The sequence below is a fragment of the Oncorhynchus mykiss genome, chromosome 10 (genome assembly GCF_013265735.2).
Source record: "Oncorhynchus mykiss isolate Arlee chromosome 10, USDA_OmykA_1.1, whole genome shotgun sequence".
In the NCBI taxonomy this organism is placed as follows: Eukaryota; Metazoa; Chordata; class Actinopteri; order Salmoniformes; family Salmonidae; genus Oncorhynchus; species Oncorhynchus mykiss.
In genome coordinates, this window is record NC_048574.1 from 63,746,869 (window position 1) to 63,773,686 (window position 26,818).

General features: G+C 42.6%; 4 protein-coding genes across 5 annotated transcripts in view; all 4 read left to right on the top strand.

Annotated features, from left to right (window-relative positions):
* LOC110533183 (protein krueppel) overlaps window positions 1–26,818 on the top strand; it is a 260,240-nt gene that overhangs the window by 116,525 nt on the left and 116,897 nt on the right. The gene's annotated exons all lie outside the window — the stretch shown is intronic.
* On the top strand, window positions 199–26,218 carry LOC110534621 (oocyte zinc finger protein XlCOF29). Of its 2 annotated transcripts, XM_036934480.1 has the most exons (6): window positions 199–717; window positions 1,411–1,541; window positions 1,741–1,923; window positions 3,987–4,121; window positions 4,410–4,521; window positions 24,914–26,218. In XM_036934480.1, exons 1-6 carry the CDS (start codon window positions 456–458, stop codon window positions 25,873–25,875), a joined length of 1,785 nt encoding a protein of 594 aa, XP_036790375.1. In that variant the 5' UTR covers window positions 199–455; the 3' UTR covers window positions 25,876–26,218. The 2 variants fall into 2 exon arrangements, with proteins under 2 accessions (XP_036790375.1, XP_021475214.2); XM_021619539.2 differs by lacking the exons at window positions 3,987–4,121; window positions 4,410–4,521; window positions 24,914–26,218 and having other exon boundaries at window positions 1,741–3,626.
* LOC110534612 (zinc finger protein 34-like) overlaps window positions 9,606–26,818 on the top strand; it is a 52,290-nt gene continuing 35,077 nt past the window's right edge. The window contains exons 1-2 of the mRNA XM_021619525.2: window positions 9,606–10,123; window positions 15,491–15,621. Coding sequence (XP_021475200.2) covers window positions 9,829–10,123; window positions 15,491–15,621 — 426 coding nt within the window. The 5' untranslated portion in view covers window positions 9,606–9,828. The remainder of the gene's footprint in view (window positions 10,124–15,490; window positions 15,622–26,818) is intronic.
* On the top strand, window positions 16,005–17,712 carry LOC110534707 (zinc finger protein 239-like). Its single transcript, XM_021619640.2, has one exon. The coding sequence runs from the start codon at window positions 16,170–16,172 to the stop codon at window positions 17,094–17,096; it is 927 nt and encodes a 308-aa protein (XP_021475315.2). The 5' UTR covers window positions 16,005–16,169; the 3' UTR covers window positions 17,097–17,712.

Here is a 26,818-nt window from a genome sequence, read left to right on the forward strand (position 1 = left end):
CTGAAGATCACTGACGTCATGATTTGATCTCTAGTTTCCAGTTGTCTTGAAAGCACTATGACCATCAGATGCCGGTACCATCAGTCCAGTAAAATAATAAAGCAAATGATTTGCAAATGGTATCCATGATGAACAGTTTAATTGGGTAGGGTTCAACTTTTAGACCTACCCTGTCTCTGGTACACACTCCAGTCCAGTTGGTGGCGGTAATGTATCACTAAAGTACGTTGCCAAACCATTGAAAAAGTGTACACGGAAGTGGACAGTGACCAAGACAAATGTCCACGTTAGCGTTTATATTGTTATTTAGCCATGTATTGACACCATGGAACTCAGAATATGACTCATTTAACTGCACACTATCATACTTACCCCTGGTAGTCTTTAATTCGCGTTGTAGACGGGACTTGGTTGATAGATCTGTTATCTAGGTAACGCTAACTATTTAGCTGCTAATGCTAGCTAACTGTATGATTTTTCATACTCAAATAGCCTCCATTATGGAGGTGCTAGCGAATGCAGCCGTGGCAGAGGTCTGTAAACTGGTAGACGACGACTACGCAGTGTTTCGTTTGGGAATAACTCAAAGCCAGAAAGAAAACAGTGCATTGCAGAGGAAACTACAGCTTCTGGAACTGAAGATGGCACGAGAGCGCGTCCTAGCCAGTCGTTCCAGTAGTGTCAAAATCCTTGACCGATACAGAGGAATGGCAAGAGGTACATTTTGCCGAGGTTGAGGGGCCTGTCGCCCTGTTCAAATCTGCACATGTTTGACTTTAGATGTGTTAACCATTGTTGGGAGACCTGATCAGGAAAGTTTTCTTTCAGGACCTCTACAAGCCAGAATGCTTAATAAAATAATTGTACGTACTTTGCCGGTTGTCCGTGCAGTTGGTCCTTTTGCAGGTAGGAGTGTTAGACAAAATATAGGAAATAATGATTACGTCAACGTTAAAAAATATGAATGCACTATTAGCGCTTTTATCACCCGAAGCAGTAAAGTAACTTAAAATATAACTGTATTTAACATACTGTCGTGAGAATAAACTTTCCTGATCTAAAAGCTCATTTATGTCTGAAGTAATGAAATTCTAAATCGAGTTTCGGTTAACTAAACTAGGTTAACTGGAATTGGGTTTTGGTCAGTTTTTAGTTAGTATGCAATAATTATCCTTTAGTTAACTTGCAAAAATAGACACTATCATATTCTAATCAGATAAAACATTTACTGCTTAAATAAAACTGATGCATTGAACATAATACATTAATCTATAAATAGTAAAGTTATGTGTTACCTTAAATTCTTGCCAATTCTACATAATGTCAAAACTGTCAATAGTGTACAGTATAAGCATTAAGCATTGACAATAGCAAACCTAACCACCTCTTTACTCCCAATCACTCTCTCAGGTGAAGGACATCTCACTGGAGGCAACAGGAGCTTTGTGAAGCCAACAAGACACAATACATGGAGAGATGACCAACCAATCACTGTTGATGAGGGGAGTGGAACCTCAACTCAGCACGTTATCGTGATAGAGGTTAGTGTAATAGTATTACATCAACATTACAGTACATCAAATGTGGCCAGTTTATTTCAGAAAGGCTCCCCTCAGCTATTCACTTGCTTACATGTAACATCCTCATTTCTCTGCCAGAGGAGCTTGTGAGACTTCCCTACAACATTATTATCCAATTCTACTCATGTACTGCTAACAATCTACCCTCTTCTTGTGTCAGCCTGCAAATGCAGAAGCTGCAGGTCCTGGGGTCAAGCTGGAGAGGTCTGAAGGAGATGAGGACCCACGACACAGCAGAGACATCCAGACTGGAGCAGCGCATGGAGTGGTGCCCCCTGTAGCCCCCGAGGACCTCACCACCGCTGCCGTGCCCCAGGCTAGGACCCGATCCAGCATCACGGAGGTCAGTGGAACGCCGAACGCCGTCCTCAAGACCGAGACTGAGACAGAGACTTTAACTGTAACACAAAGGCTCTTACATACAGGATCTAACCACCGATCAGACTCCGAGAGACTGGGCTGTGTTCCTGCTCCAGGCTCAGAGTACTTAATGGTGTTTCACCAGAGCCAGGGGTCAGTTAATTCCTGTGGAGATGGTGATGCGTCAGACACTGGCATTGATGATCTGTCTTGTTCTTACGCTACAGAGGTGGACCCTGACAACATGCCCTTGGGTTTAGAGACCCAGACTGATCTGTCTAGAGGGGACTGGAACCGGTACAGTAGTAGTGTATACTCTGAAGGGTGCCCAGATAAGAAAGGGGAGGTTATAGTCGTAGATGAGGTTACTGTGAAAGTGGAGGGCGACACTCCTCCCACATGGAATGCAGATAGTCACCTAGGAGACGGACACTCACAGGGCAGAGATTTCTTAAATTACAGGGGAAATCTAAATGTCGCCACCCACTCCCCTTTACACACGTTCAGGGATCGCGACCCAGTGTCCACATCAATGGCACCTTCCGATTCACACGGCCGGGTGATTTTCGATCAGGTATTACATTTAAACGACAGGGCTATAGCCCAGGCTTGTGGAGGGGGGGCAACAACGGTCGGGAAAGAGAAACTGGCTAACTGGAATGCAGACGAGACTCACTTAGGAGAAGGACACTCGCAGGGCAACACTAATGACTTCTTAGATTACAGGGAAAGTTTAGAGACAAATCTAAATGTTGCAACCCACTCCCCTTTACACCCAGTGTCCACGTCGATGGCACCTTCCGATTCACACGGCCAGGTTCTTTTCGATCAGGTATTGAACTCAAAAGACCAAAGAGCCAAGGCGCGGAGAGGGGAAGCAACACCGGGCAGTAAAGAGAAGCGGTTCCTCTGCATGTTCTGTAACAAAGGCTTCAGCTGCTCCCAGAAGGTGGAGATCCACCAGAGGGTCCACACAGGGGAGAAACCCTTCAGCTGTACCCAGTGTCACATGTGCTTCACCCATGCTGGCAACCTGAAGAGGCACCAGAGGGTCCACACAGGGGAGAAACCGTTCAGCTGTGCCCAGTGTCACATGTGCTTCGCCCAGACTGGTGACCTGAAGAGGCACCAGAGAGTACACACGGGAGAGAAGCCGTTCGCCTGTACGCACTGCGGGAAGAAGTTCTCAGAGAGGAGCTACCTCAGGATACACCAGCAGAAAAACCATTCCACTCTATAACATAGAAAGTAACCATTCCACTCAATAGCTTCTGATGTTGAGATCAAACCCTGCATTAAAGGCAAAGTTGAATTTTCATTGTCGTCAGCAGAAAAGATCCACAGATGCATTTGGGAAAAAGGAGAGCAACAGATTAAAGTGTTGAATATTCCTGGGTAGAATATTGCATTCAGACATTGTGTGATATATAAGGCATATATACGCCTAAAAAGTCAGTTACATCTTGTTTGCACTGTGTAGGTTATATGTTGACATAACTATTCAATTACTTCCATTCAACTACAAAAAAAAATAATCCTAAAACGCTTTTAATGAGAAAATTATTACATTTTATGCAGTTTATCAAGTTCATGATGATTTTTATTTGAGGCATGTGTATGTGGTTTTCATACGGTGTATTTAAAACTTGTTCATCTTTAATAAACCCAAAATGGGACTTTTCAGTCTGACTTTTGAGACTCTCTTTAGTATACATCACATCTGATCTCACCCTATTCTGCATACATCAGACAGCGCTTTATAACCAATATACACTTACTAAATATACTTGTACATACCCACACAATAACAAACACCTACTGTACATGTCAAAATAGTTTAGTCAGGTTTGTCTGATGACTAAAAGCAACTTTTTTACACACATCATTTTATGTCCACCATGATGGGTTTAACAACAATGAAGTCATTCTGTAACTACAGTACAGGACTGAAACATAGTGGGGATGGGTAAACAAAGTGTGTTTATCTGTGTGTGTGTGTGTACCTGAGGGAGTGTATGTCTATAATCTATCACCTGTCTCTTCCAGGAGGAGGAGGGTCCAGAGGTGCTGCTGGTGAGGACGGTCTTGGGAACCATGGTCATGGAGGACAACCAGACTACACTTCCTGAACCCACAGAGGAACCAGTTGAGCAGCACAGGACCACATACAGTCTCACTGAGGTGAGCCCACTGTGAACTACTGTCTGAATGGTTTTAGGTCAGGGCCTGTATACACAAAGCCTCTCCAAAGTAGGAGTACTGATTTAGGATCAGTTTTGCCTTTTAAATCATAATGAATAAGATTAAATGGAAAGATATTCGATCTCCACGTTTGCATAGTATCAAATCAACTAACATGTTTGCATAGTACTCAGCAATCCCTCATTGCCCAACCAGAAGATGCTCCATAGCAGGGTGCTCATATCAGATTTCTTGATCCAACATCCTCTCACTCTGTATCTCTTACAGTCAGTAGACATGGAGGATGGGAAGATTGATCTGTGGCTAGTCAAAGAGGAGACTATAGAAGACAGACCAGAGAGTATTGACCTGCTGAGTGGACTAAAGATGGGGGAGCAAGGTAAGGGAGAAATACATATAGCCTACATACAGTAATATATCTTCAATGAGAATAGTGATAAGCCTGGCTATTATTTTTCTTCATTCATAAAATGACATTGACATAATATACAACTTAAAGTATGTTTAAAAACAAAAACACTCAATGTATGAACTTGACCAGATAATTGAAAAAAAAAAAAAAAGTTCTCCACCATTTTTTTAAAGTCTATTTTCTAACCTCTTCCTGCAAGTGGTTGGCTGGAGGCTAACAGAGGAGAATGGGCAGCCTTCTTGGATTCCCAGACTTGTGCAACGAAGGCCCCTGGGGATTTTATTTATATATTTTTATTTCACCTTTATTTAACCAGGTAGGCCAGTTGAGAACAAGTTCTCATTTACAACTGCGACCTGGCCAAGATAAAGAAAATCAGTGCGACAGAAGAAACAACACAGACTTACACATAAACAAATGTGCAGTCAATAACACAAAAGAAAAATAGAAAAATATGTACAGTGAGTGCAAATGTAGAAGATTAGGGAGGTAGGCAATAAATAGGCCCTATATGCGAAAATAATTACAATTTAGCATTAATACTGGAGTGATAGATGTGCAGGTGATGATGTGCAAGTAGAGATACTGGGGTGCAAAAGAGCAAGAGGGTAAGTAATACTATGGGGATGAGGTAGTCGGGTGTGCTATTTACAGATTGGCTGTGTACAGGTACAGTGATCGGTAAGCTGCTCAGACAGCTGATGCTTAAAGTTAGAGAGGGAAATATAAGACTGTTAACCACAACCAGAAACAGACAGTCAAAGCAACAACCAAACTTAGTATTCATGACAACAGACTGCCTGAGACCAGGGAGTCCATATGTGATGTGGTCTGCGGGGACGGGGAGGTGTCCATATGGGAACAGACAGAGACTTGGCATGCGATTCCCCGGTCCTGCCCCTATAGTCCTTATTCAGAGAGACTGATGACGCCTCAGGTTAACCCCCTAACAGGTGCTGCCTTCAGCCTGCCTTCTATAGGATCTATCAACTGGAACATGGACCCTGTGACAACACAGACACTCCCTGGTCTTTGTCCTTCTCACACTCTCCTTCTGTTAAACCAGACCTCAGACAATGCCAGTGCCTCAGCACTAAATGGCAACACAAGCCCATTGACAAATGACAGTAGTAGTGATGCTATCAGCAGATCTGGTGGCAAAGAGAAGAGCTTCCCGTGTTCATTCTGTGGGAAAGTCTTCAGTTTCCCCAAATAGGTGGATATCCACCAGAGGATGCACACGGGGTTGAAAATCTTTCAGCTGCCACCTGTGAGAGGATGATCTCCCACCAGCACCAGCTGAAGATGCACCAGAAAGTCCATAAGGGAGAGAGGCCATTGCCTGTATAGACAGTGGGAAGATGTTCTCAGAGAGGAACTGCCTCAGGATACACCAGCAGAAAATGCAAACGGCCCATGTATATGTAATGTAGTACTTGTTAGTTTGTAGTTAATTCTGTTGGTTTGGGATGTAGTGGGGAACTGGATGAGGTGAACTGAGGAAAGAATGAGTATGATGAGGCAGAGTAGATGATATGGTGATGGATGGTGTCTGTAAAAATGCTTCACTGATGAAAAGTGACAATCTTGTCCAGTTGTTTGATGCTGGTGTTTTATAATGAGGAAATGAGTGCCTATGTTTACTTGACATTAAGTAGTGTGTAATGTAATGACAGTGTTATAAATGTACATTTTATCAAAAGTGAGGGTACCAGGTTTACAGAAAAGGTCAAGTGTTACCATAGTGAGAAGTTATTCTACGGATTGTTTTGTGCAATAAAAGTACTGTACTTCATGTTATGTGAGCATATGACCATTTTGTTTAAATACATGTTTTCCTTATCTCAGTCGAACCAAAACATACTTCATTTTTGAGTCAACACATTGCCATTATTTTTTATGAACTCCAATGACTATTGTTGGGTACTTGAATCAGTGTTAGTGATGGACTTGACTGGTTAACGTTTTATAATATGTTTCTGTGTGTACAGCAGAGTTTCTTATATAAACCTTTTATATGCTTTTCTGTTCACCGTCTGCAGTCCATGAAGACCTGCTGATATCTGGTGTTGCTGCCGGGAGAGACTGGACCTCTGAAGCGGCTGGTCACAAACCCTGACCCCGGATTAGGACCCTGGATCAGAAACCGTCCCTCTTCCTTCCTAAGTCAGAACCAGGACCGAACCACGAGGGACAGAGACTCCACCACCACACAGAACACAACCAGTGGACAGGTGGACTGAACAACCTCAGTCCTGGTGGTCATCAGAGAGACTGTGGCCCCACCCTGGGCTTCAGCCTTCAGAGACTGGTGGTAGTCTATCAGCAAGTCTGTCTTCTCCGACAGGGTCTTGTTTAATGCCTGGTGACTGGGTTCATAGAAAGTCTGAAGGACCTATGTCTAGCCTTCCTCAGTTACCTCATGGTTACCCCACCAATACAGACATGGTCAGGTTGCACGTTTGTTCACCAGAAGAGTTACATAGCCTATAACACAGCACACAATCCAAACAACATCCAGTCAAGGAGGGAGCTCAAAGACCAACCACCTGAACCACCTCTGGTGTTATTGGGTCACAACATGGGAGGCCGAGCATTAGGACGGACGCCGACAAGCCGTATGCCTGCCCCATATGTGGAAAGTGCTTCGCTGAGGCGAACTATGTGAAGGACCACCAGACCGTTCACACCAAGGACAGGCCCTTCAATTGTAAGCTGTGTTAAGGCGTCTGCATGCTTCCCAGCCAAAACCGTTTGGAAGAGTTTGTGCATATATTATGAGGCAAGCCGAAGTCTACGCCCCTTTGTCAGTTACTGGTCAACAGTAGAGATTCTTCATTAAAGTCTTTGTCATTCAACGAGAGACGACTAGTTGTCGTGCACATTTTTACATTGAGATATACAGCACCAAACATCTTAGTTAGCTGTGAAATTGCGTGACTAAGATCTCGGCAAAAGCGTCCAATTTAATGACAGATTTCTTGAGTTATCTTAGATTAACACGGACTATTTTGAGGAAGTGTCAGACTGGCTACAGCGTCTCAAAATAGACAAACGGTACTATTGCTGTTTTTTTTTTTTTTTTCAAGCAAAGATCTTAAGGGAGAATGCGAGCACTTGTTCGGTTAGGCGCCACACGAACTGAAGAATGCTGACGCCTTTACAAGAGCTTCTCCTTCGGGAGTAACCTTATCTGACACAGGAGTGTCCACAATGGGAGACATTGTAGCACTGTGGCTTGGGATTCTTTCTTTAGCTGACATTATTATAGTTATCATATGAAGTGTCTTGGGGTAAGAGGGTAATTAACCACATACCCCTCATTAACCCTTATTTACCTTACTGAGGTCATTTAGATGGAATAAAGTAATTATATTATTTTGTACTGTATTCTTGCCAACACACTGTTCTTTCTAATCAAATCTGCTCTGAGCTTGAAAAGTGGTGATCAAAGGAGATTTGATGTAACATAATAAGCTGTACCGTAATTCAAAGAACAGTGCGCAATTCCTTTTTCATTGAACCACACCCTTGAGCTATGACGCCAACACATAAAATGCTTTGTCTTCAGTGTAATTACATGTTCCTCTCCTGAAAACCCTGAGCAGTTGACAGATGAACTCTCAGAAATTGAAGGAAAGTGAATAGGAATTATCAGGAAAATGCCCGAGATGAATTAGGCCCAGTGGGAGTACAATTTGTGGAGAGCATGCTAGAGGATAGAGACTTCCAGTCATCGTGCTAAAGCTAGTTAGCATTGGCTTGAAAAACTACTTTAATTGCCTTCATACTGGACACAGAGACATAAAAATGGTATCCACTAGTTCATCTGACTCTGGGGAAGTAGTATCCTGAAGTATCCCTTTAATTGTACTGCACAGGTGGAATGGAAATCCCTGAAGATTGAATTGATAGTAGCAGCAGAGAAGTTTAAAATGTACTTTTTGGGTCACCAGCCACTGTGGCAGGTAGAGAAAAAAACTACCAGCCACTCAGATATGTTTTACCAGTCAAAGTAGTTTAGTGCCATAATGACATACTAAAAACAGACCGTGTTTTGTAATGTTTCTAAAACAAGAAATGTATTAGTAAGAAGTAATGTGGTATATTGCTCAATTTCATTTAAAAAATGTGTGACTTCAGTCTTTTAACCAAAATATCAGCTGAGACAAAATATTCAGCTACCTCTTTAATGTTGGGACGTTACGGTGGTAATGGTCTGAGATTTAGGATCTGACTAGGGCGTTTCTTCGCTATCAGTTCAAGCAGCAGACTCTAACGTTGAAAAACAACCGAGTTTATGAACAAAACGATGTAAACTGCCAAGAACATGAGGACAAAGTCTCACTTTGTGGACTTTAGAGTAAATTAGATCAACTTTTATGCCTGTGGATAGCGCCTCCAAAAATGAATCTATTTTAGCGCACAGCTCTCCTGCCAGGCAGTGTTGCGTCTTGATGTAGGATTCGTATTTATTTGTGCGATTAACATCTATGACACAAAACAGCAGAAATACTTTGAACCGCTACTGCAGCATTTTTCTATAATAAATCGCCACTCGCACATGTGCTCATACTTTTCACTATTTTTATTCGCAAATGTAATGCTCGCTACGTGGCTGGTAAAATAAGACATTCTTACCTAAATCTAATTTTATACCTTGCCTAACATCAATATTTGTGATTTTTTTAAGCACTTATGTAATTTTTACAAAAACACTAAGGCTTCATAATTCATAAAGGTAATGTTAACTAACTGATATTACCTCAGAGAACAAAACCTCCTAAGCCTTTCCCCATAGAAATGGCTGAATGAACCAGAGGTAGTTCGTTCCGTTTTTTAGGACTACCAGCTGGCGCGCTCTACACATCGAGGTATAATGGGGGCGCTCTAATATGGAATAAACGGTGGTGCAATTGCTTCGACTCGACCCCCGCTCCCCCCAACTTCTCTCCCCTTTTTTTTTTTTTTTTTTTGTACAAATGTGCAATGCACTTTCCGAACTGTGAAAGGCAGCAATACGCAACAAAGCGTATAGTCTGCCGGAAAACCACACGAAGAAGTAGTAGACGGAAGTGAACAGTGACCAAGAACGCTTTCCACGTTAGCGTTTCTTTTGTTATTTAGACATTTATTAACACCTTGGAACTCAAAATATGATTAATTTAACTGCACAGCATCACTTATGTACCCCGGGTAGTGTTTAATTAGCGTTGAAGACAGGACTTGGTTGATATAGGTGATATAGTTAACGCTGGCTAACGTTAGCTAACAATGGCTACCTGTAACTCTAATGTTATGGTTTTTCACACTCAAATAGCCTCCATCATGGAGGTGCTAGCAAATGCAGCCGTTGCAGAAATCTGTAAACTCGTAGATGACGACTATGCAGTGTTTCGTTTGGAAATGACTCAAAGCCAGAAAGAAAACAGGGCATTGCGGAGGAAATTACAGCTACTTGAACTGAAGGTGACACGGGAGCGCGCAGAGAGGACAACGCGAGAGCGCGTCCTCGCCAGTCGTCCCAGTAGTGTCAAGATCCTCGACCGACACAGAGGAATGGCAAGAGGTACATTTAGCAGAAGGCAGAGGCTGTGGGGCATGTCGTCCCGTTCCCTTCTGCGCATGTGTTCAGATGTCTTACCCAGAGTTGGGTCTTGGTCAGTTTTTGGATAGTGTGCCAAACTTCCCCTGATTACTTAGTTAGCTGCCGTGCATTTCTTTCCATGTTACGTTTATTTTACCAGGCAGGTCAATTAATAACAAATACTTCTTGCAGCAAGACAATATTCTAACCAGATTTTTGATTTACTGAATTTCCTATTGTCATGCTCAATTAAAATAATGTGATGCATGGAACATAATCAATAAATAGTATGTCAAGAATTAATTATAAGTGTTACGCAGCGCATGTGTCCCCGACCCCCCCCAGATAGCATATGAAAGTCAGCATTGAGCAAATTTTAACATGCAGCTGGCCAAGAACAGAGCAGCACATTTTGCTCTCCCCTGTAATCAGAGGGCTAATTTCAATACTATGCATGCTAGCCTCTCTTGTCTAAGAGTTGAGGAGAGACCGACTGCATCGCTTCTCGTTTTAATAAGAAACAATGTGTTAAATTCCAAATTGCTTGCATAGTCAACTTACACACAGCACTGACACAGACCCCACCAAGCCGCACTGCTTCTTGACACACTGCTCGCTTAACCTGGAAGCCAGCCGCACCAATATGTTTGAGGAAACACCGTACAGCTGGCGACCTGAAGTCAGCGTGCATGCGCCCGGCCTCAAGGAGTCTCTAGCGCGCGATGGGACAAGGACATCCCAGCCGGCCAAACCCACCCCTAACCCGGACGACGCGAGGCCAATTGTGCGCCGTCTCATGGGTCTCCCGGTTGCGGCTGGCTGCGACACAGCCTGGGATCAAACCCGGATCTGGAGTGAACTCTCTAGCACTGCGATGCAATGCCTTAAACATCTGTGCCACTCGGGAGGCCCCAGAAATAGCTTTTGATTTTTATAATATAGCCTATATGTGGTGTTCAATGCAAGCCTACATATACAGTTGAAGTCGGAAGTTTACATACACCTTAGCCAAATACATTTAAACTCACTTTCACAATTCCTGACATTTAATCTCAGTAAAAATTCCCTGTTTTAGGTCAGTTAGGATCACCACTTTATTTTAAGTCTGAAATGTCAGAATAATTGTAGAGCAAATTATTTATTTCAGCTTTTATTTCTTTTGTCACATTCCCAGTGGGTCAGAAGTTTACATACACTCACTTAGTATTTGGTAGCATTGCCTTTTAAATTGTTTAACTTGAGTCAAACGTTTTGGGTAGCCTTCCACAATAAGTTGTGTGAATTTTGGCCCATTCCTCCTGACAGAGCTGGTGTAACTGAGTCAGGTTTGTTGGCTTCCTTGCTCACACACACTTTCTCAGTTCTGCCCACAAATTGTCTATAGGATTGAGGTCAGGGCTTTGTGATGGCCACTCCAATACCTTGCCTGTTGTCCTTAAGCCATTTTGCCACAACTTTGGAAGTATGCTTGGGGTCATTGTCCATTTGGAAGACCCATCTGTGACCAAGCTTTAACTTCCTGACTGATGTCTTGAGATGTTGCTTCAATATATCCACATCATTTTCCTACCTCATGATGCCATCTATGTTGTGAAGTGCACCAGTTCCTCTTGCAGCAAAGCACCCCCACAACATGATGCTGCCACCCCCGTGCTTCACGGTTGGGATGGTGTTCTTCGGCTTGCAAGCCTCCCCCTTTATCCTCCAAACATAACGATGGTCATTATGGCTAAACAGTTCTATATCAGACCAGAGGATATTTCTCCAAAAAGTATGCTGTTTGTCCCCATGTGCAGTTGCAAACCGTAGTCTGGCTTTTTTATGGCGGTTTGCAGCAGTGGCTTCTTCCTTGCTGAGCGGCCTTTCAGGTTACGTCGATATAGGAGTCATTTTACTGTGGATGTCGATATTTTTTTACCTATTTCCTCCAGCATCTTCATAAGGCCCTTTGCTGTTGTTCTGGGATTGATTTGCACTTTTCGCACCAAAGTACGTTCATCTCTAGGAGACAGGGATACACATCAATGCGCTATGTAGATATCAATAATAAGTCATATACGTATCGCCATAGACTACACCACTGCTGTCATCCTTACCTTCAAATTGGATAATCTTTGGATGCCGACAGCAGTCGCACCATTGGAAGCCTACAAAAGCCTATTTCTGCTATTTTCCCGGGATCCATCAAACACATTTGGTGTGTCATCATAGTGGTCTCTGATTTGTGGTCAGACTCACTCAGGTGGAACAAACTTAAACTTGCGACTTTATCAATGCTGATTTGAATGTCATTGAGAAAACAGGAATGCATTTTTTTCTCTCGCAAACATCCTCTTGAATTTAAAAGTAATCCTCAAAGTATCTAATCTGATTACAATATTTTTGCTGGTAATGTAACAGATTAGTTACCGATTTTTGTAATCCCTTACTCCCAGCCCTGTATATAACTGGCCTAATAACTTGCCAACGAGCAAGGAATATCAACTAATGTGCACACACGCGGCAATAATCTCTGATCTGAAAAGTGCATTCACTCGTATGTTTGAAAGACCGCTCGTAGGCTAGCTACCCCGCCAATAGAATTCTACTCCGTTGCGCTCTGGCTCTGCCTACAACAAAATTACAAACTCAGTCTTGTAAAGTTAGATTTGTTTTGGTTTGTTGTATTGAAAAGGGGCTGATTTATAATGTTGATTCGATCACAGAAAAAACATTGATTTATATAGTACAAACTAATGGGGTGAACTCAGTGAAGTTACATCTCTTGGTCTCTGCAGAGGCCTGGCATTTCTTCTGAGCAGCAGTCCTTCGATGAGTTTTAACGGCTGTTGGCAACCAATCAATGTTGCATTACTGCCACCTACTAGACTGAAGTACAACTCCCTTATACAGTGCTTGAATGAATAAATAAATAATAACCCTACCTTCGAACACTACACTCACAAAAAAACACCACCCTACTCCACTATTTAAAACTATTTAGTCCTACCTCAGGCCAACAACCTGGAAGGATGGGACACCACCACTCAACACACCCTGTAACTCTTCTGATGTCAAGTCTCGCACACCCAAATACCTCTCTGCAGCTGCCACCACAACCTCAATTTTCTGTGACTTACATTCCATCCGTGCAGTTGATAACTATAATCTGTTCTATAAATGCTAAAAATCTAATCTTACTGAAACATATTACTTGTTGGCCTATCCCTCTGTACTGGTACATATCTACTACTCACACCACTCCTCTCAGGATCCCTCCCCCTTGACCCATCTTCCTCTACTTTCTTCACTGCCTCAGCATATGACAACTTCTGCACTACTCTAACCCTGGAAACCTCAAACTGCCTCTCTCGCATTTCTGATCCCCAGTCCCATGGGCACCCCTACAATTAACACATACCACCACTTTCCCCAATGCTACACATTCCTTTGTCTCATGCCCTTCTGCACACTTCTCACACCTAGGAACCTCCCTCCAACACACTGCTGCCACATGCCCAGAGCAGCATTCCTGGAGGAGGTGCGCATCTTAGAGGGAACATTGGTTGTGGGTCCCCTGGAGGTCAGCCCCCACCAGATAGCATATGAACAGGTTATAAACCATAACAAATGGGTAGAATTGCAGGAAATTAGCTTGAAATGAGCAAAATGCGTAAAATACCATGAGATTAGCTATAAAACTGCACATTTACCTTGGAGATACAGAGGAGTCCGATATTATTGAAACCCCTGATAACGATGAGAAAAAGGACTGTAAAATAAATTATTCAAATACTGAGCTATATTGTATGACTTTTTTGGAGGAGGAATATATATTATTTTCACCACCACTGGTGGTCTAGTCATCCGACCAAAGCACAGCTTCCAATCCAATTTACAATGCTGTTTAGCAAACTCCAGGTGTTTACATTTTTTGGACGACATTAAAATGGTGGGTTTGAAGTTGAAATGAGGATGCACGAGCAGAAAATAACCCCATACCTACTGTGAACAAGGCTGTAGACCATTCCTCCTCCATACAGAATCCTTCCAAAATCTTGATATCCTTCGTCTGCACTTATGGACTGCCTTCTTCAATTCAAACTATGTTTTTAATAGGTTTTAAGTCCGGAGACTGAGATGGCCATTGCAATTAACCATTTCTTTGTGGATTTTGATGTTTGCTTGGGGTTATTGTCTTGCTGGAAGATCCATTTGCTGTCAAGTTTTAGTCTCCTGGCAGAGGCAACCAGGTTTTTGGAAAAAATATCCTGATACTGAGTAAAGTTCATTATGCCATTGACCATTACAAGGGCACCAGGACCAGTGGAAGCAAAATAGAGCCATAACATTAAAGATCCACCACCCTATATTACAATGGCAGTTTGAAGTGATGCAAATTTTTTTTTTTTGGCATATCTAATTTCAATCAGTTCTTTTTCCTGCAGTCTGACCAGCCAAAAAGCACATGGAATCATATTTCAAGCCATACAAATCTGATTCCTGTCCATGCGAACAGTCAAATCTGATTTATTTTCCCTCAAGTGGTTTTTAGACTTATTTAGCATATCTTGTTGTCTGCTAGCTACTCTGTTGACAGTTTTGACAATAACATGTTGTAGCTAGCTAGCTAGTTGACTACTGTGACTAGCCAAAAATGACTCGTTTTGAAAGTTGGATCTTTAAGTGTTCTTACACTATGTCAGTCAAATCTGATTTATTTTCCCTCAAGTGGTTTTTAGACTTATTTAGCATATATTGTTGTCTGCTAACTACTCTGTTGACAGTTTTGACAATAACATGTTGTAGCTAGCTAGCTAGTTGACTACTGTGACTAGCCAAAAAGGACTCGTTTTGAAAGTTGGATCTTTAAGTGTTCTTACACTATGATTTTGAACATTCAAAGCAACTGGGAAACGTCCATAGCAGGCATTGTTGTCACCTTAGCTTGCTACATAACTTCTGAGTGATAGGAACCATGTGCACCACCACCAATCAGCCTACAAAACTGCGCACACACCCGTCGTTACTATGACAACTGGCGTAGCCATGACAGTAAATGACTGCTGTCTGAATTTGGCCATTTGTAACTTGGAGTTTGGACAGTCAGAGTTCCAAAACAGATTAGAAAACTAAACTGATTTGAGCATTAAGGCCTGCAGTGTGAACAGGGCTTTAGTTCCATGCCCCCTGACATTATCCTTACAAGGTGAGGTATTGAAAGGTATTAAAAACAGGAGTGTCAATAATGTGGACCCCTACCCTTTTTGAGAATTGTATTTATTAATTGTTGAACAAAATCTATTTCTCTGAGCAATTGTATTATTATAAAACATAACCACCCATTTTTCTCCCCAATAACTCTCTTAGGTGAAGGACATCTCACTGGAGGCCACATGAGCTTTGTGAAGCCTGCAGGACACAAAACATGGAGAGATGACCAACCCATACCTATAGATGAGGGGAGTGGAACCTCAAACCAGCATGTTATTGTGATCGAGGTTAGTGTCATAGTGTAACATAAAAAATGTGGCCTGTTTTATTTCAGAAAGGCTCCTCCTTAGCTATTCACTTGCTTACATGTACATCCTGATTTATCTGCCATAGGGGAGCTTGTGAGACTTCCCTATGACATTGTTATCCAATTCAACTCATGTAACTGTAATAACCTCCTCTCTTCATGTGTCAGTCTGCAGATGCAGAGGCTGCAGGTCCTGGAGGATCGTCTTTGGTCAAGCAGGAAAGGACTGAAGGAGAGCACCGACAACACAGCAGAGACATCCAGATTGGAGCGGCTGGAGTGGCGCCCCCTCTAGCCACGGAGGACCTCGTCACCGCGCCCCAGCCCATGGCCCTATGCAGCATCACGGAGGTCAGTGGAACGCTGAATGCCGTCCTCAAGTCAGAGAAAGACACCGAGACTTTAATTGTAACACAAAGGTTCTTACGCACAGGACCTGACCACAGATCAGACCCAGAGAGACTGGGACCACTGGGCTGTCCTGTACCTGGCTCAGAGTATTTACTTTATGGTAACCCAAGCCTTAGGATGGTTCATTCCCATCGGGACTCAGGTGACGCGTTAGAGACTGGCAATGATCTGTCATGTTCTTACACTACAGAGATGGACCCTGGCAACATGCCCTTGGGTTTAGAGACACAGACTGATCTGTCTAGAGGGGACTGGAACCGGTACAGTAGTAGTGTGTACTCTGAAGGCTGCCTAGATAAGAAAGGGGAGGTTATAGTCGATGAGAGGACTGTCAAAGTGAAGGGCGAGGCTCCTCTGACATGGAATGTAGACGAGACTCACTTAGGAGATGGACACTCACAGGGCAGAGATTTCTTAGATTACAGGGAAATCTTAGAGACAAATCCAAATATCGCAACCCACTCCCCTTTACACGCGTTCAGGGAACGTGACCCAGTGTCCATTTCGATGGGGCCTTTCGATTCACAGAGCCGGGACCTTTTCGAACAGGTTTTGAACTCAAATGACCAAAGGGCCAAGGTTTTGGGAGGTGGAGCAAAATCAGGCGATAGTAAAGAGAAGCAGTTCCTCTGCATGTTCTGTAACGAAGGCTTCAATTGCCCACAGAAGGTAGAGATCCACCAGAGGGTCCACATAGGGGTGAAACCCTTCAGCTGTACCCAGTGTCATATGCACTTTGCTGAGGCTGGCAACCTGAAGAGGCACCAGAGGGTCCACACAGGGGAGAAACCCTTCAGCTGTGTCCAGTGTCACATGCGCTTCACCCAGGCTGGTGACCTGAAGAGGCACCAGAGGGTCCACACAGGGGAGAAACCCTTCAGCTGTACCCAGTGTCACATGCGCTTTACCCAGGCTGGCAACCTAAAGATGCACCTGAAGGTCCACACGGGAGAAAGGCCATTTGCCTGTACGCACTGTGTGAAAAGGTTCTCAGAGAGGAGATGCCTTAGGATACACCAGCAGAAAAAACATTCCACTCTATAACATAGAAAGTAACTATTCCACTCGATAGCCTCTGACACTTAGATCTAACCTTGCATTAAAGACAAAAATAAATTTTCATTAATGTCAGCAGATGCGTTTAGAGTAACGAGAGTAATATATTTCAGTGTTGAATATTCCTGTGTAAATATTGCATCCAGACATTGTGTGATACAATGCATATGGAAAGTATTCAGACCCCTTGACTTCGTCCACATTTTGTTACTTTACAGCCTTATTCTAAAATGGATTAAATATTTTTCCTCATCAATCTACACAGAATACCCCATAATGACAAAGCAAAAATAGTTTGACTAAATAAAAATTGTTTGACTAAATAAAAAATAAACTGAAATATCACATTTACATAAGTATTCAGATCCTTTACTCAAGTTCTTTGTCGAAGCACCTTTGGCAGCAATTACATCCTTGAGTCTTCCTGGATATGACGCTACAAGCTTGGCACACCTGTATTTGGGGAGATTCTTCCATTCTTCTTTACAGATCCTCAAGTGTTGTAAGGTTGGATTGGAGTGTCGCTGCACAGCTATTTTCAGGTCTCTCCAGGGATGTTCAACTGGGTTCAAGTCTGGGCCCTGGTTGGGTTACTCAAGGACATTCAGAGACTTGTCCCGAAGCCACTCTTGGCTATGTCCTTAGGGTTGTTGTCCTCTTAGAAGGTGAACCTTCGCCCCAGTCTGAGGACCTGAGCGCTCTCGAGCAGGTTTTCATCAAGAATCTCTCTGTACTTTGCTCCGTTCATCTTTCCCTCAATCCTGACTAGTCTCCCAGTCCCTGCCTGCTGCTGAAAAACATCCCCACAGCATGATGCTTCCACCACCATGCTTCACAGTAGGGATTGTGCCAGGTTTCCTCCAGACGTGACATTTGGCATTCAGGCCAAAGAGTTCAATCTTGGTTTCATCAGACCAGAGAATCTTGTTTCTCATGGTCAGAGTCCTTTAGGTGCCCCTTGGCAAACTCGAAGTGAGCTGTCATGTGCCTTTTATTGAGGAGTGGCTTCAGTCTGGCCACACTACTATAAAAGCCTGATTGGTGGAGTGCTGCGGAGATGGTTGTCCTTCTGGAAGTTTCTCCCACCTCCACAGAGGAACTCTGCTGCTCTGTCAGAGTGACCATCGGGTTCTTGGTCACCTCCCTGACCAAGGCCCTTCTCCCCCGATTGCTCAATTTGGCCAGGTGGCCAGCTTTAGGAAGAGTCTTGGTGGTTCCCAACTTCTTCCATTTAAGAATGATGGAGGCCACTGTGTTCTTGGGAACCTTCAACACTGCAGACATATTTTGGTCCCCTTCCCCAGATCTGTTCCTCGACACAATCCTGTCTCGGAGCTCTACCGACAATTTCTTCGACCTCATGGCTTGATTTTTGCTTTGACATGGACTGTCAACTGTGGGACCTTTATATAGACCGGTGTGTGCCTTTCCAAATCATGTCTAATCAATTGAATTTACCACAGGTGGACTCCAATCAATTTGTGATCAAGGGTGATCAATGGAAACAGGATGCACCCGAGCTCAATTTTGAGTCTCATAGCAAAGGGTCTGAATTTGCAAACATTCTAAAAACCTGTTTTTGCTTTGACATTATGGGGTGTTGTGTGTAGATTGATGAGGGAATTCTTTTTTTTAAATCAATTTTAAAATAAGGCTGAAATGTTACAAAACGTTGAGCGATCTGAATGCTTTCTGAATGCACTGTATATATAATATACACTGAACAAAAATATAAATGCAACATGTAAAGTGTTGGTCCCATGTTTCATGAGCTGAAGCTACCAGAACTTTACCATATGCACAAAAAGGTCATTTCTCTCAAATGATGTGCACAAATGTGTTTACATCCCTGTTAGTGAGTATTTCTCCTCTGCCAAGATAACCCATCCACCTGACAAGTATGGCATATCAAGAAACTGATTAAACAGCATGATCATTACACAGGTGCACCTTGTACTGGGGACAATAAAAGGTCATTTTAAAATGTGCTGTTTTGTCACACAACACAATGTCACAGATGTCTCAATGCCAGATTTATTTTTTTGTGTGTATTTTACCCCACTTTTTCTCACCAATTTCGATCTAGTCTCATTGCTTGAATTCCCCAACGGACTCAGGAGGCGAAGGTTGAGTCCTACTGAAACATGACCCGCCTAACCGCGCTCCTTAACACCCGCCAGCTTAACCCGGAACCCAGCTGCACCAATGTGTCGGAGGAAACACTGTTCAACTGTCAGCCTGCAGGCGCCCGTTCCACCACATGGAGTCGCTAAAACACGATGAGCCAAGTAAAGCCTCCCCGGCCAAACCCTCCCCTTACCCCGACGACGCTGGGCCAATTGTTTGCCGTCCTATGGGACTCCCGCCGGTTTTGGCACAGCCTGGGAATGAACCCGAGTCTGTAATAGCACCTTTAGCACTTCTATCCAGTGCCATAGACCGCTGCGTCACTCTGGAAGCCCAGATGTCTCAAGTTTTGAGGGCGCGTGCAATTGGCATGCTGACTGCAGGAATGTCCACCTGAGCTGTTACCAATTGAATGTTCACTTCTCTACCATAAGCTGCCTCAGCGGTTTGCTGATGTCATGATTGTGAACAGAATGCCCCATGGTGACGGTGGGCTGATGGTATGGGCAGGCATAAGCTACGGCCAACGAACACAATTGCATTTATCGATGGCAATTTGAATGCACAGAGATACCATGATAAGATCCTGAGGCCAATTGTCTTGCCATTCATCTGCTGCCATTTCAGCATGATATTGCACCAGTTTGTCCTTGGCCTGCATACTCACCAGACATGTCAACCATTGAGGATGTTTGGGATGTTCTGGATCGACGTGTACGACAGCGTGTTCCAGTTCCCGCTAATATCCAGCAACTTCGCACAGCCATTGACGAGCAGTGGGACAACATTCCACAGGCCTCAGTCAACAGCCTGATCAACACTATGTGAAGGAGATGTGTCATGCTGCATGAGGCAAATTGTGGTCACACCAAATACTGACTGGTTTTCTGATCCACACTCTGCTTTTTTTTAAAGATATCTTTGACCAACAGATGCATATCTGTATTCCCAGTCATGTGAAATCCATAGATTAGGGCCTAATGAATTTATTTCATTTGACTGATTTCCTTTTATGAACTGCTGTGTGCATATTTTTGTTCCGTATATAAGCCTAAAATGTCTGTTATATATTGTGTTTGTACTGTGTAGGCTATATGTTCACATGCCTATTTCATTACTTCCATTCAACTGCTTTATTTCTTTCCCAAGACACTTTTAATGAGAAAATGAATGCAGTCTATCAAGTTCATGCAGATTTCTTTGTTGGTGTGTGTGATTTTCACATGGTGGATTTAAAACTTGTTTGTTTAATAAATACAAAATGGGACTTTTCATTCGGACTTTCATTGAATCTCTCTTTAGTATACATCACATTTGATATCACCCTATTCTGCATACACCCAACAGTGCTTTATAACCAATATACACTTACTAAATCTACCTACACATACCCACACAATAACAAACACCTACTGTACACGTCAACATAGGTTAGTCAGGTTTGTCTGACTTATTATAGCTGACTCATTCATCCACATCATCATATTTTTGTCCAACATGATGGGTTTAACAGCAATGAAGTTATTCTGTAACTACAGTATAGGACTCAAACGTAGTGGGGATGGGTAAACACTCCATGTTGAAAGTGTGTTTATTATCTGTGTGTATGTACCTGAGGGAGTGTATGTCTGTGTAATCTGGATCACCTGTCTCTTCCAGGAGGAGGAGGGTCCAGAGGTGCTGCTGGTGAAGGAGGAGGGGTGTGAGGAGGGTCTGGGGAACCCTGAGTTGACCATGGTCATGGAGGACAACCAGACTACACCACCTCCTGAACCCACAGAGGAACCAGCTGAGCAGCACAGGACCACATACAGTCTCACTGAGGTGAGCCCACTGAACTACTGTCTTAGTGGTGTTAGGTCAGGGTTTGTATCCACAAAGCCACTCCGAGTATTAGTGCGGATCTAGGATCATTTTAGCCTTTTCAATCATACTGAATAAGATTATATAGACTGGTGGGGACTTGATCCTCGATCAGCAATTCTATTTTGAGACTCTTTATGGATACGGGCCCAGGTCTTGATTAATTTTGTCTTAAGTGTGGAACCATTCCTTACAATTATCAAACCATTAAAGAGTGTTTAAGCATTACATTTACATGTTACATAGCAATCCCCCATTGCCCAATCAGAAGATGCTCCATAGTAGGGTGCTAATATCAGATTTCTTGATCCAACATCCTCTCACTCTGTATCTCTTAGTCAGTAGACATGGAGGATGGGAAGCCTGATCTGCTGCTAGTCAAAGATGAGACAATAGAAGACGGACCAGAGAGTATTGATCTGCTGAGTGGACTAAAGATGGGGGATCAAGGTAAGGGAGAAATACATATAGCCTACATACAGTAATAGATATTCAATGGGAATAGTGATAAGCCTGGCTATTATTTTTTTCTTCATTCATAAAATGAAATCAATACATGTTATGTTTACCTTCAAAAGTTTCAAGTTGCATATGTCGAATGAACAAGTATAGTGAAATGCTTAACTTGCAAGCCCAACCCAACAGTGCAGTATTCAATATCAAATAGTATAACTAATAAAGAAAAAGTATTAAAAAAAAAAAGAGAAATAAGAGAGGAAGCTGTATACAGGGTCAGTGCAGGTACCAAATGTACAATGTAACCGGATACTGAAGTATTTGAGGTGGATGCAGTGCCTTCGGTAAGTATTCACAACAGTGGTGGTCAGTGCCAGAGCATGGCCTTAACACCTTATTAGAGCATATTGAATGACTGTCATTCATATTCCATTCATCCAGCACAATGTAACATCGACAGGTTTAGGATACTACATGATACTCAAATTTCCCCTATACCCATCATGAGGTTGCTACAAAAGGTCAAGAGAAAAATTTGTCATTAAGACAGTTGACACATTCAATACCGCCTTGCACACTCGTGCCTGCATCTAGCTGATCTAGGGTGTAGTCATTAGTCCTACATTTGCAAATGAGAGTTTCTATTTGCCAAATTTAGTTATGTTTATTCCCGTTTCGTTCCGTTTAAGAAATGCTTTTCAACAGAATCAGCTGAATGAATACACTCCTGATCACCGCAAACACAGTTCACTTTCATAGCAGCCACATACAAAAAGCATGATCATTTGCTCGTTGTATAATTCCTACTCGCATCTATGCGCTCTCCTCCTGTCACCTTTTCCCTTGGCTTGTGGACTTTCCAAGCCAAACCGTCATTCCATAACTGCTAACCGCCACACACAGCCTACATCGCTGTCACCTAACGTCATAGTCAACATATTTAGCTACTAGCATTACTAAACCAGCCACAAACGTTAGTGTACAGCAGGCAGTTTAGCATTTACACCGGCAGGCCCCGGTGGCAATAAATTAATAAAACCAAAAGCTTACCTTGGGAGAGTTTCAGTGTTAGATAGCCATATCCAGCTAGCTAACATAGCATCTCTCTCTGTTTGAGCCGGGTGTTTGAGTAGGCTAAACCAACTAGCAGCATTCGCTAGCTAGATAATTGAAAGTATTTTTTTTTAAATATAGCTAGCTCTCTTTCTTAATCCTCCATTTTTTTAAATGTATTTGTTTAAAACTGTTCAACTCCTCACTACATTTTATGCACTGCAGTTACAGCTAGCTGTAGCTTAGGCTTTCAGTACTAGATTCATTCTCTGATCCTTTGATTTGGTCGACAACAGTTCATACTGCAAGAGCTCTGATAGTTTGGAGGACGTCCTCCGGACGTTGTCATAATTACTGTGAAAGTCTATGGAAGGGGGTGAGAACCATGAATATTTTACATTGAAGGCAATATACCTAGAGGAAGATGGAAACTAGCTGTCCTCTGCCTACACCATGGTGCTACCCCAGAGAGTGCTGTTAAGGTTAATGTAGACCTTTATTGCAAAAGTGTGTTTTTAATCAGTTATTTGGTAACATGAATATATTTAGTATAGTTTTATCTAAAAATGATAACTTTTAAAAAATGTTTAATGATTTTTATTTTTATGTAATTCACTGAGGAGGTCCCCTCCTCTGAGGAGCATTCCCTGATTCGCACCCCTTGAGATTTTCCACGTTTTGTTGTATTACAGACTGAATTTAAGATGTATTATATTGAGATTGTCATAGTGGGGAAAATAAAAGATGAAATATCTTAAGTCAATAAGTATTCAACCCCTTTGTTAGGGCAAGCCTAAATAAGTTCAGGAGTAAACATTTGCTTAAAAGTCACATAAGTTGCATGGACTCACTCTGCGTGCAGTAAGTGTGTAACATATATTTTTTCATGACTATCTCATCTCTGTACCCCACACATAGAAGTATCTGTAAGGTACCTCAGTTGAGAAGTGAATTTCAAAACACAGATTCAACCAGGGAGGTTTTCCAATGTCTCGCAAAGAAGAGCACCTATTGGTGAAAAAAAAGTTGACATTGAATATCCCTTTGAGCATGAAGTTATTAATTACACTTTGGATGATATATACACACACACACACACACAGAGTCACTACAAAGGTATAGATGTCTTTCCTAACTCAGTTGCCGAGAAGAAAGACACCGCTCAGGGGTTTCACCATGAGGCCAATGGTGAATTTAAAACAGTTTAATGGCTGTGATAGGAGAAAACTGAGGATGTATCAACAACATTGTAGTTATTCCACAATACTAACCTAATTGACAGAGTAAAAAGCCTGTACAGAATAAAATATTCCAAAACATGCATACTGTTTGAAATAAGGCAATACCATATAATATGAAAACATGTTTTAAAAATGTATTAGCAAATGTATTGAAAATTCAATATAGAAATATCTTTTTATTTTTATTTTTTTTATTTTACCTTTATTTAACCAGGCAAGTCAGTTAAGAACAAATTCTTATTTTCAATGACGGCCTGGGAACAGTGGGTTAACTGCCTGTTCAGGGGCAGAACGACAGATTTGTACCTTGTCAGCTCGGGGGTTTGAACTCACAACCTTCCGGTTACTAGTCCAACGCTCTAACCACTAGGCTACCCTGCCGCCCCAGGCGCCCCAGAAATATCTAATTTACATAAGTATTCACCCCCCTGAGTCAATACTTTGTAGAAGCACCATTGGCAGCGGTTACAACTGTGAGTCTTTCTGGATAAGTCTCTAAACCACACCTGGATTGTGTAACAATTGTGCATCATATTTGCAAAATTCTTCAAGCTCTGTCAAATGGGTTGTTGATCATTGCTAGACAACAATTTTCAGGTCTTACCATAGATTTTTAAGTAGATTTAAGTAAAAACTGGCCACTCAGGAACATTCACTGTCTTATTGGTAAGCAGTGCTTATTGGTAAGCAGTGTAGATTTGGCCTTGTGTTTTAGGTTATTGTCCTGCCGAAAGGAAAATTAATATCCCAGTGTCTGGTGGAAAGCAGACTGAACCAGGTTTTCGTCTAGGGTTTTGCCTGGGCTAAGCTCCCTTCCGGTTGAGATTTTAGATGTTTTTTTCATCCATTTTGAATTCAGGCTGTAACAACAAAATGTGAAATAAGTTAAGGGTTATGAATACTTTCATGTAGACAGGGATTAGGAGAAAATCCTAAAACAAAAATCCACAAAACACACATAATAATGTATGAGCTTGACCAGGTAATTGACAAAAAACAAAAATACTCCATATGTAGAGTTCTCTGCCATGTTTGTAAAGTCTATTTTGTAACCTCTCCCTGCAGGTAGTTGGCTGGAGGCTAACAGGGGAGACTGGGCAGCCATCTTGAATTCCCAGACCCAGACGGGTGCAGTCAAGGACCTAGGGGACAACATCACTGAGCAGGGCAGAACCGGAGGCGACATAGTGGAGGCCAGTGGATGGGAAAGCATCCTCAACTCTGGACTTGGGAACAACACTGTTAACCACAACCAGAAACAGACATGCGAACACAAAACAACAGCTGAATTTAGTCTCTATGACAACAGACTGTCTGAGACCAGGGAGAGGCGTAGATTTGGTCTGCAAGGACGGGGACGTGTCCGTATGCAGCGGGAGAGAACAGACACAGACTCGGCTAGTGATGCTCCGTCCTGCTCCTATAGTTCTGATTCAGAACGACTGATGACGCCTCAGGTTAACCCCTTAACAGGTGCTGCCTTCAGCCTGCCTTCTATAGGATCTATCAACTGGAACATGGACCCTGCGAAAACACAGACCCTCCCTGGCCTTCGTCCTCCTCACACTCTCCTTATGTTAAACCAGACCTCAGACAATGCCAGTGCCTCAACACTAAATGGCTACACAAACCCATTGACAAATGACATTAGTGGTGACGCTATCATCATATCCGGTGGCAAAGAGAAGCACTTCTCATGTTCTTTCTGTGGGAAAGCCTTCAATTTCCGCAAACAGCTGGAGATCCACCAGAGGACGCACACGGGGGAGAAACCTTTCGGCTGTCACCTGTGCCGAGCCAGTTTCTCCCACTCGTTCACCCTGAAGAGGCATCAGCGGGTCCACACAGGGGAGAAACCCTACACCTGCCCTCACTGTGAGAAGAGGTTCTCCCACCAGCACCATCTGAAGAGGCATTTGAAGGTCCATACGGGAGAGAGGCCGTTCGCCTGCACTCATTGTGGGAAGAGGTTCTCAGACAGAAGCTACCTCAGGATACACCAGCAGAAAAACCATTCCCATCTATAACATAGAAAGTAACTATTCCACTTGATAGCTACTGCCATTTAGATCAGACCATGCATTAAAGACAAATATGCATTTTTTGTTGTCAGCAGAAAATATCCACAAATGCATTTGGAATAACAAGAGTAATAGATTTCAGATTTTCATCTAGACTTGTACAGTGCCTTCAGAAAGTATTCATACCCCTTGACTTTTTCCACATTTTGTTATGTTACAAAGTGGGATTAAAGTGGATTTAATTGTATGTTTTATGTTAACAATCTACACAAAATACTCTTTAATGTCAGTGTAAGAACAACTAACATTTGTAAAACATTTATGAAAAATAAAACATTAATATACTGTATCCTGATTAGTATTCATACGGTGCATTCGGAAAGTATTCAGGCCCCTTGACTTTTGCCACATTTTGTTACGTTACAGCCTTATTCTAAAATGGATTCAATAATTATTTACCCTCAATCTACACACAATACCCCATAATGGCAATGCAAGAACAGGTTTTTAGAAATTTTAGCACATTTATAAACCATTGTTTAACTGAAATATCACATTTACGTAAGTATTCAGACCCTTTACTCAGTACTTTACTGAAGCACCTTTGGCAGCGATTACAGTCTCGAGTCTTCTTGGGTATAACGCTACAAACTTGGCACACGTGTATTTGGGGAGTTTCTCCCATTCTTCGCTGCAGATCCCCTCAAGCTCTGTCAGGTTGGATCGGGAGTGTCACTGCACAGCTATTTTCAGGTCTCTCCAGAGATGTTCGATCGAGTTCAAGCCCAGGCTCCAGCTTGGCCACTCAAGGACATTCAGAGACTTGTCCCGAAGGCACTCCTGTGTTGTCTTGGCTGTGTGCTTAGGGTTATTGTCCTGTTGGAAGGTGTACCTTTGCCTCAGTCGGAGGGACTGAGCACTTTGGAGCAGGTTTTCAACAAGGATCTTC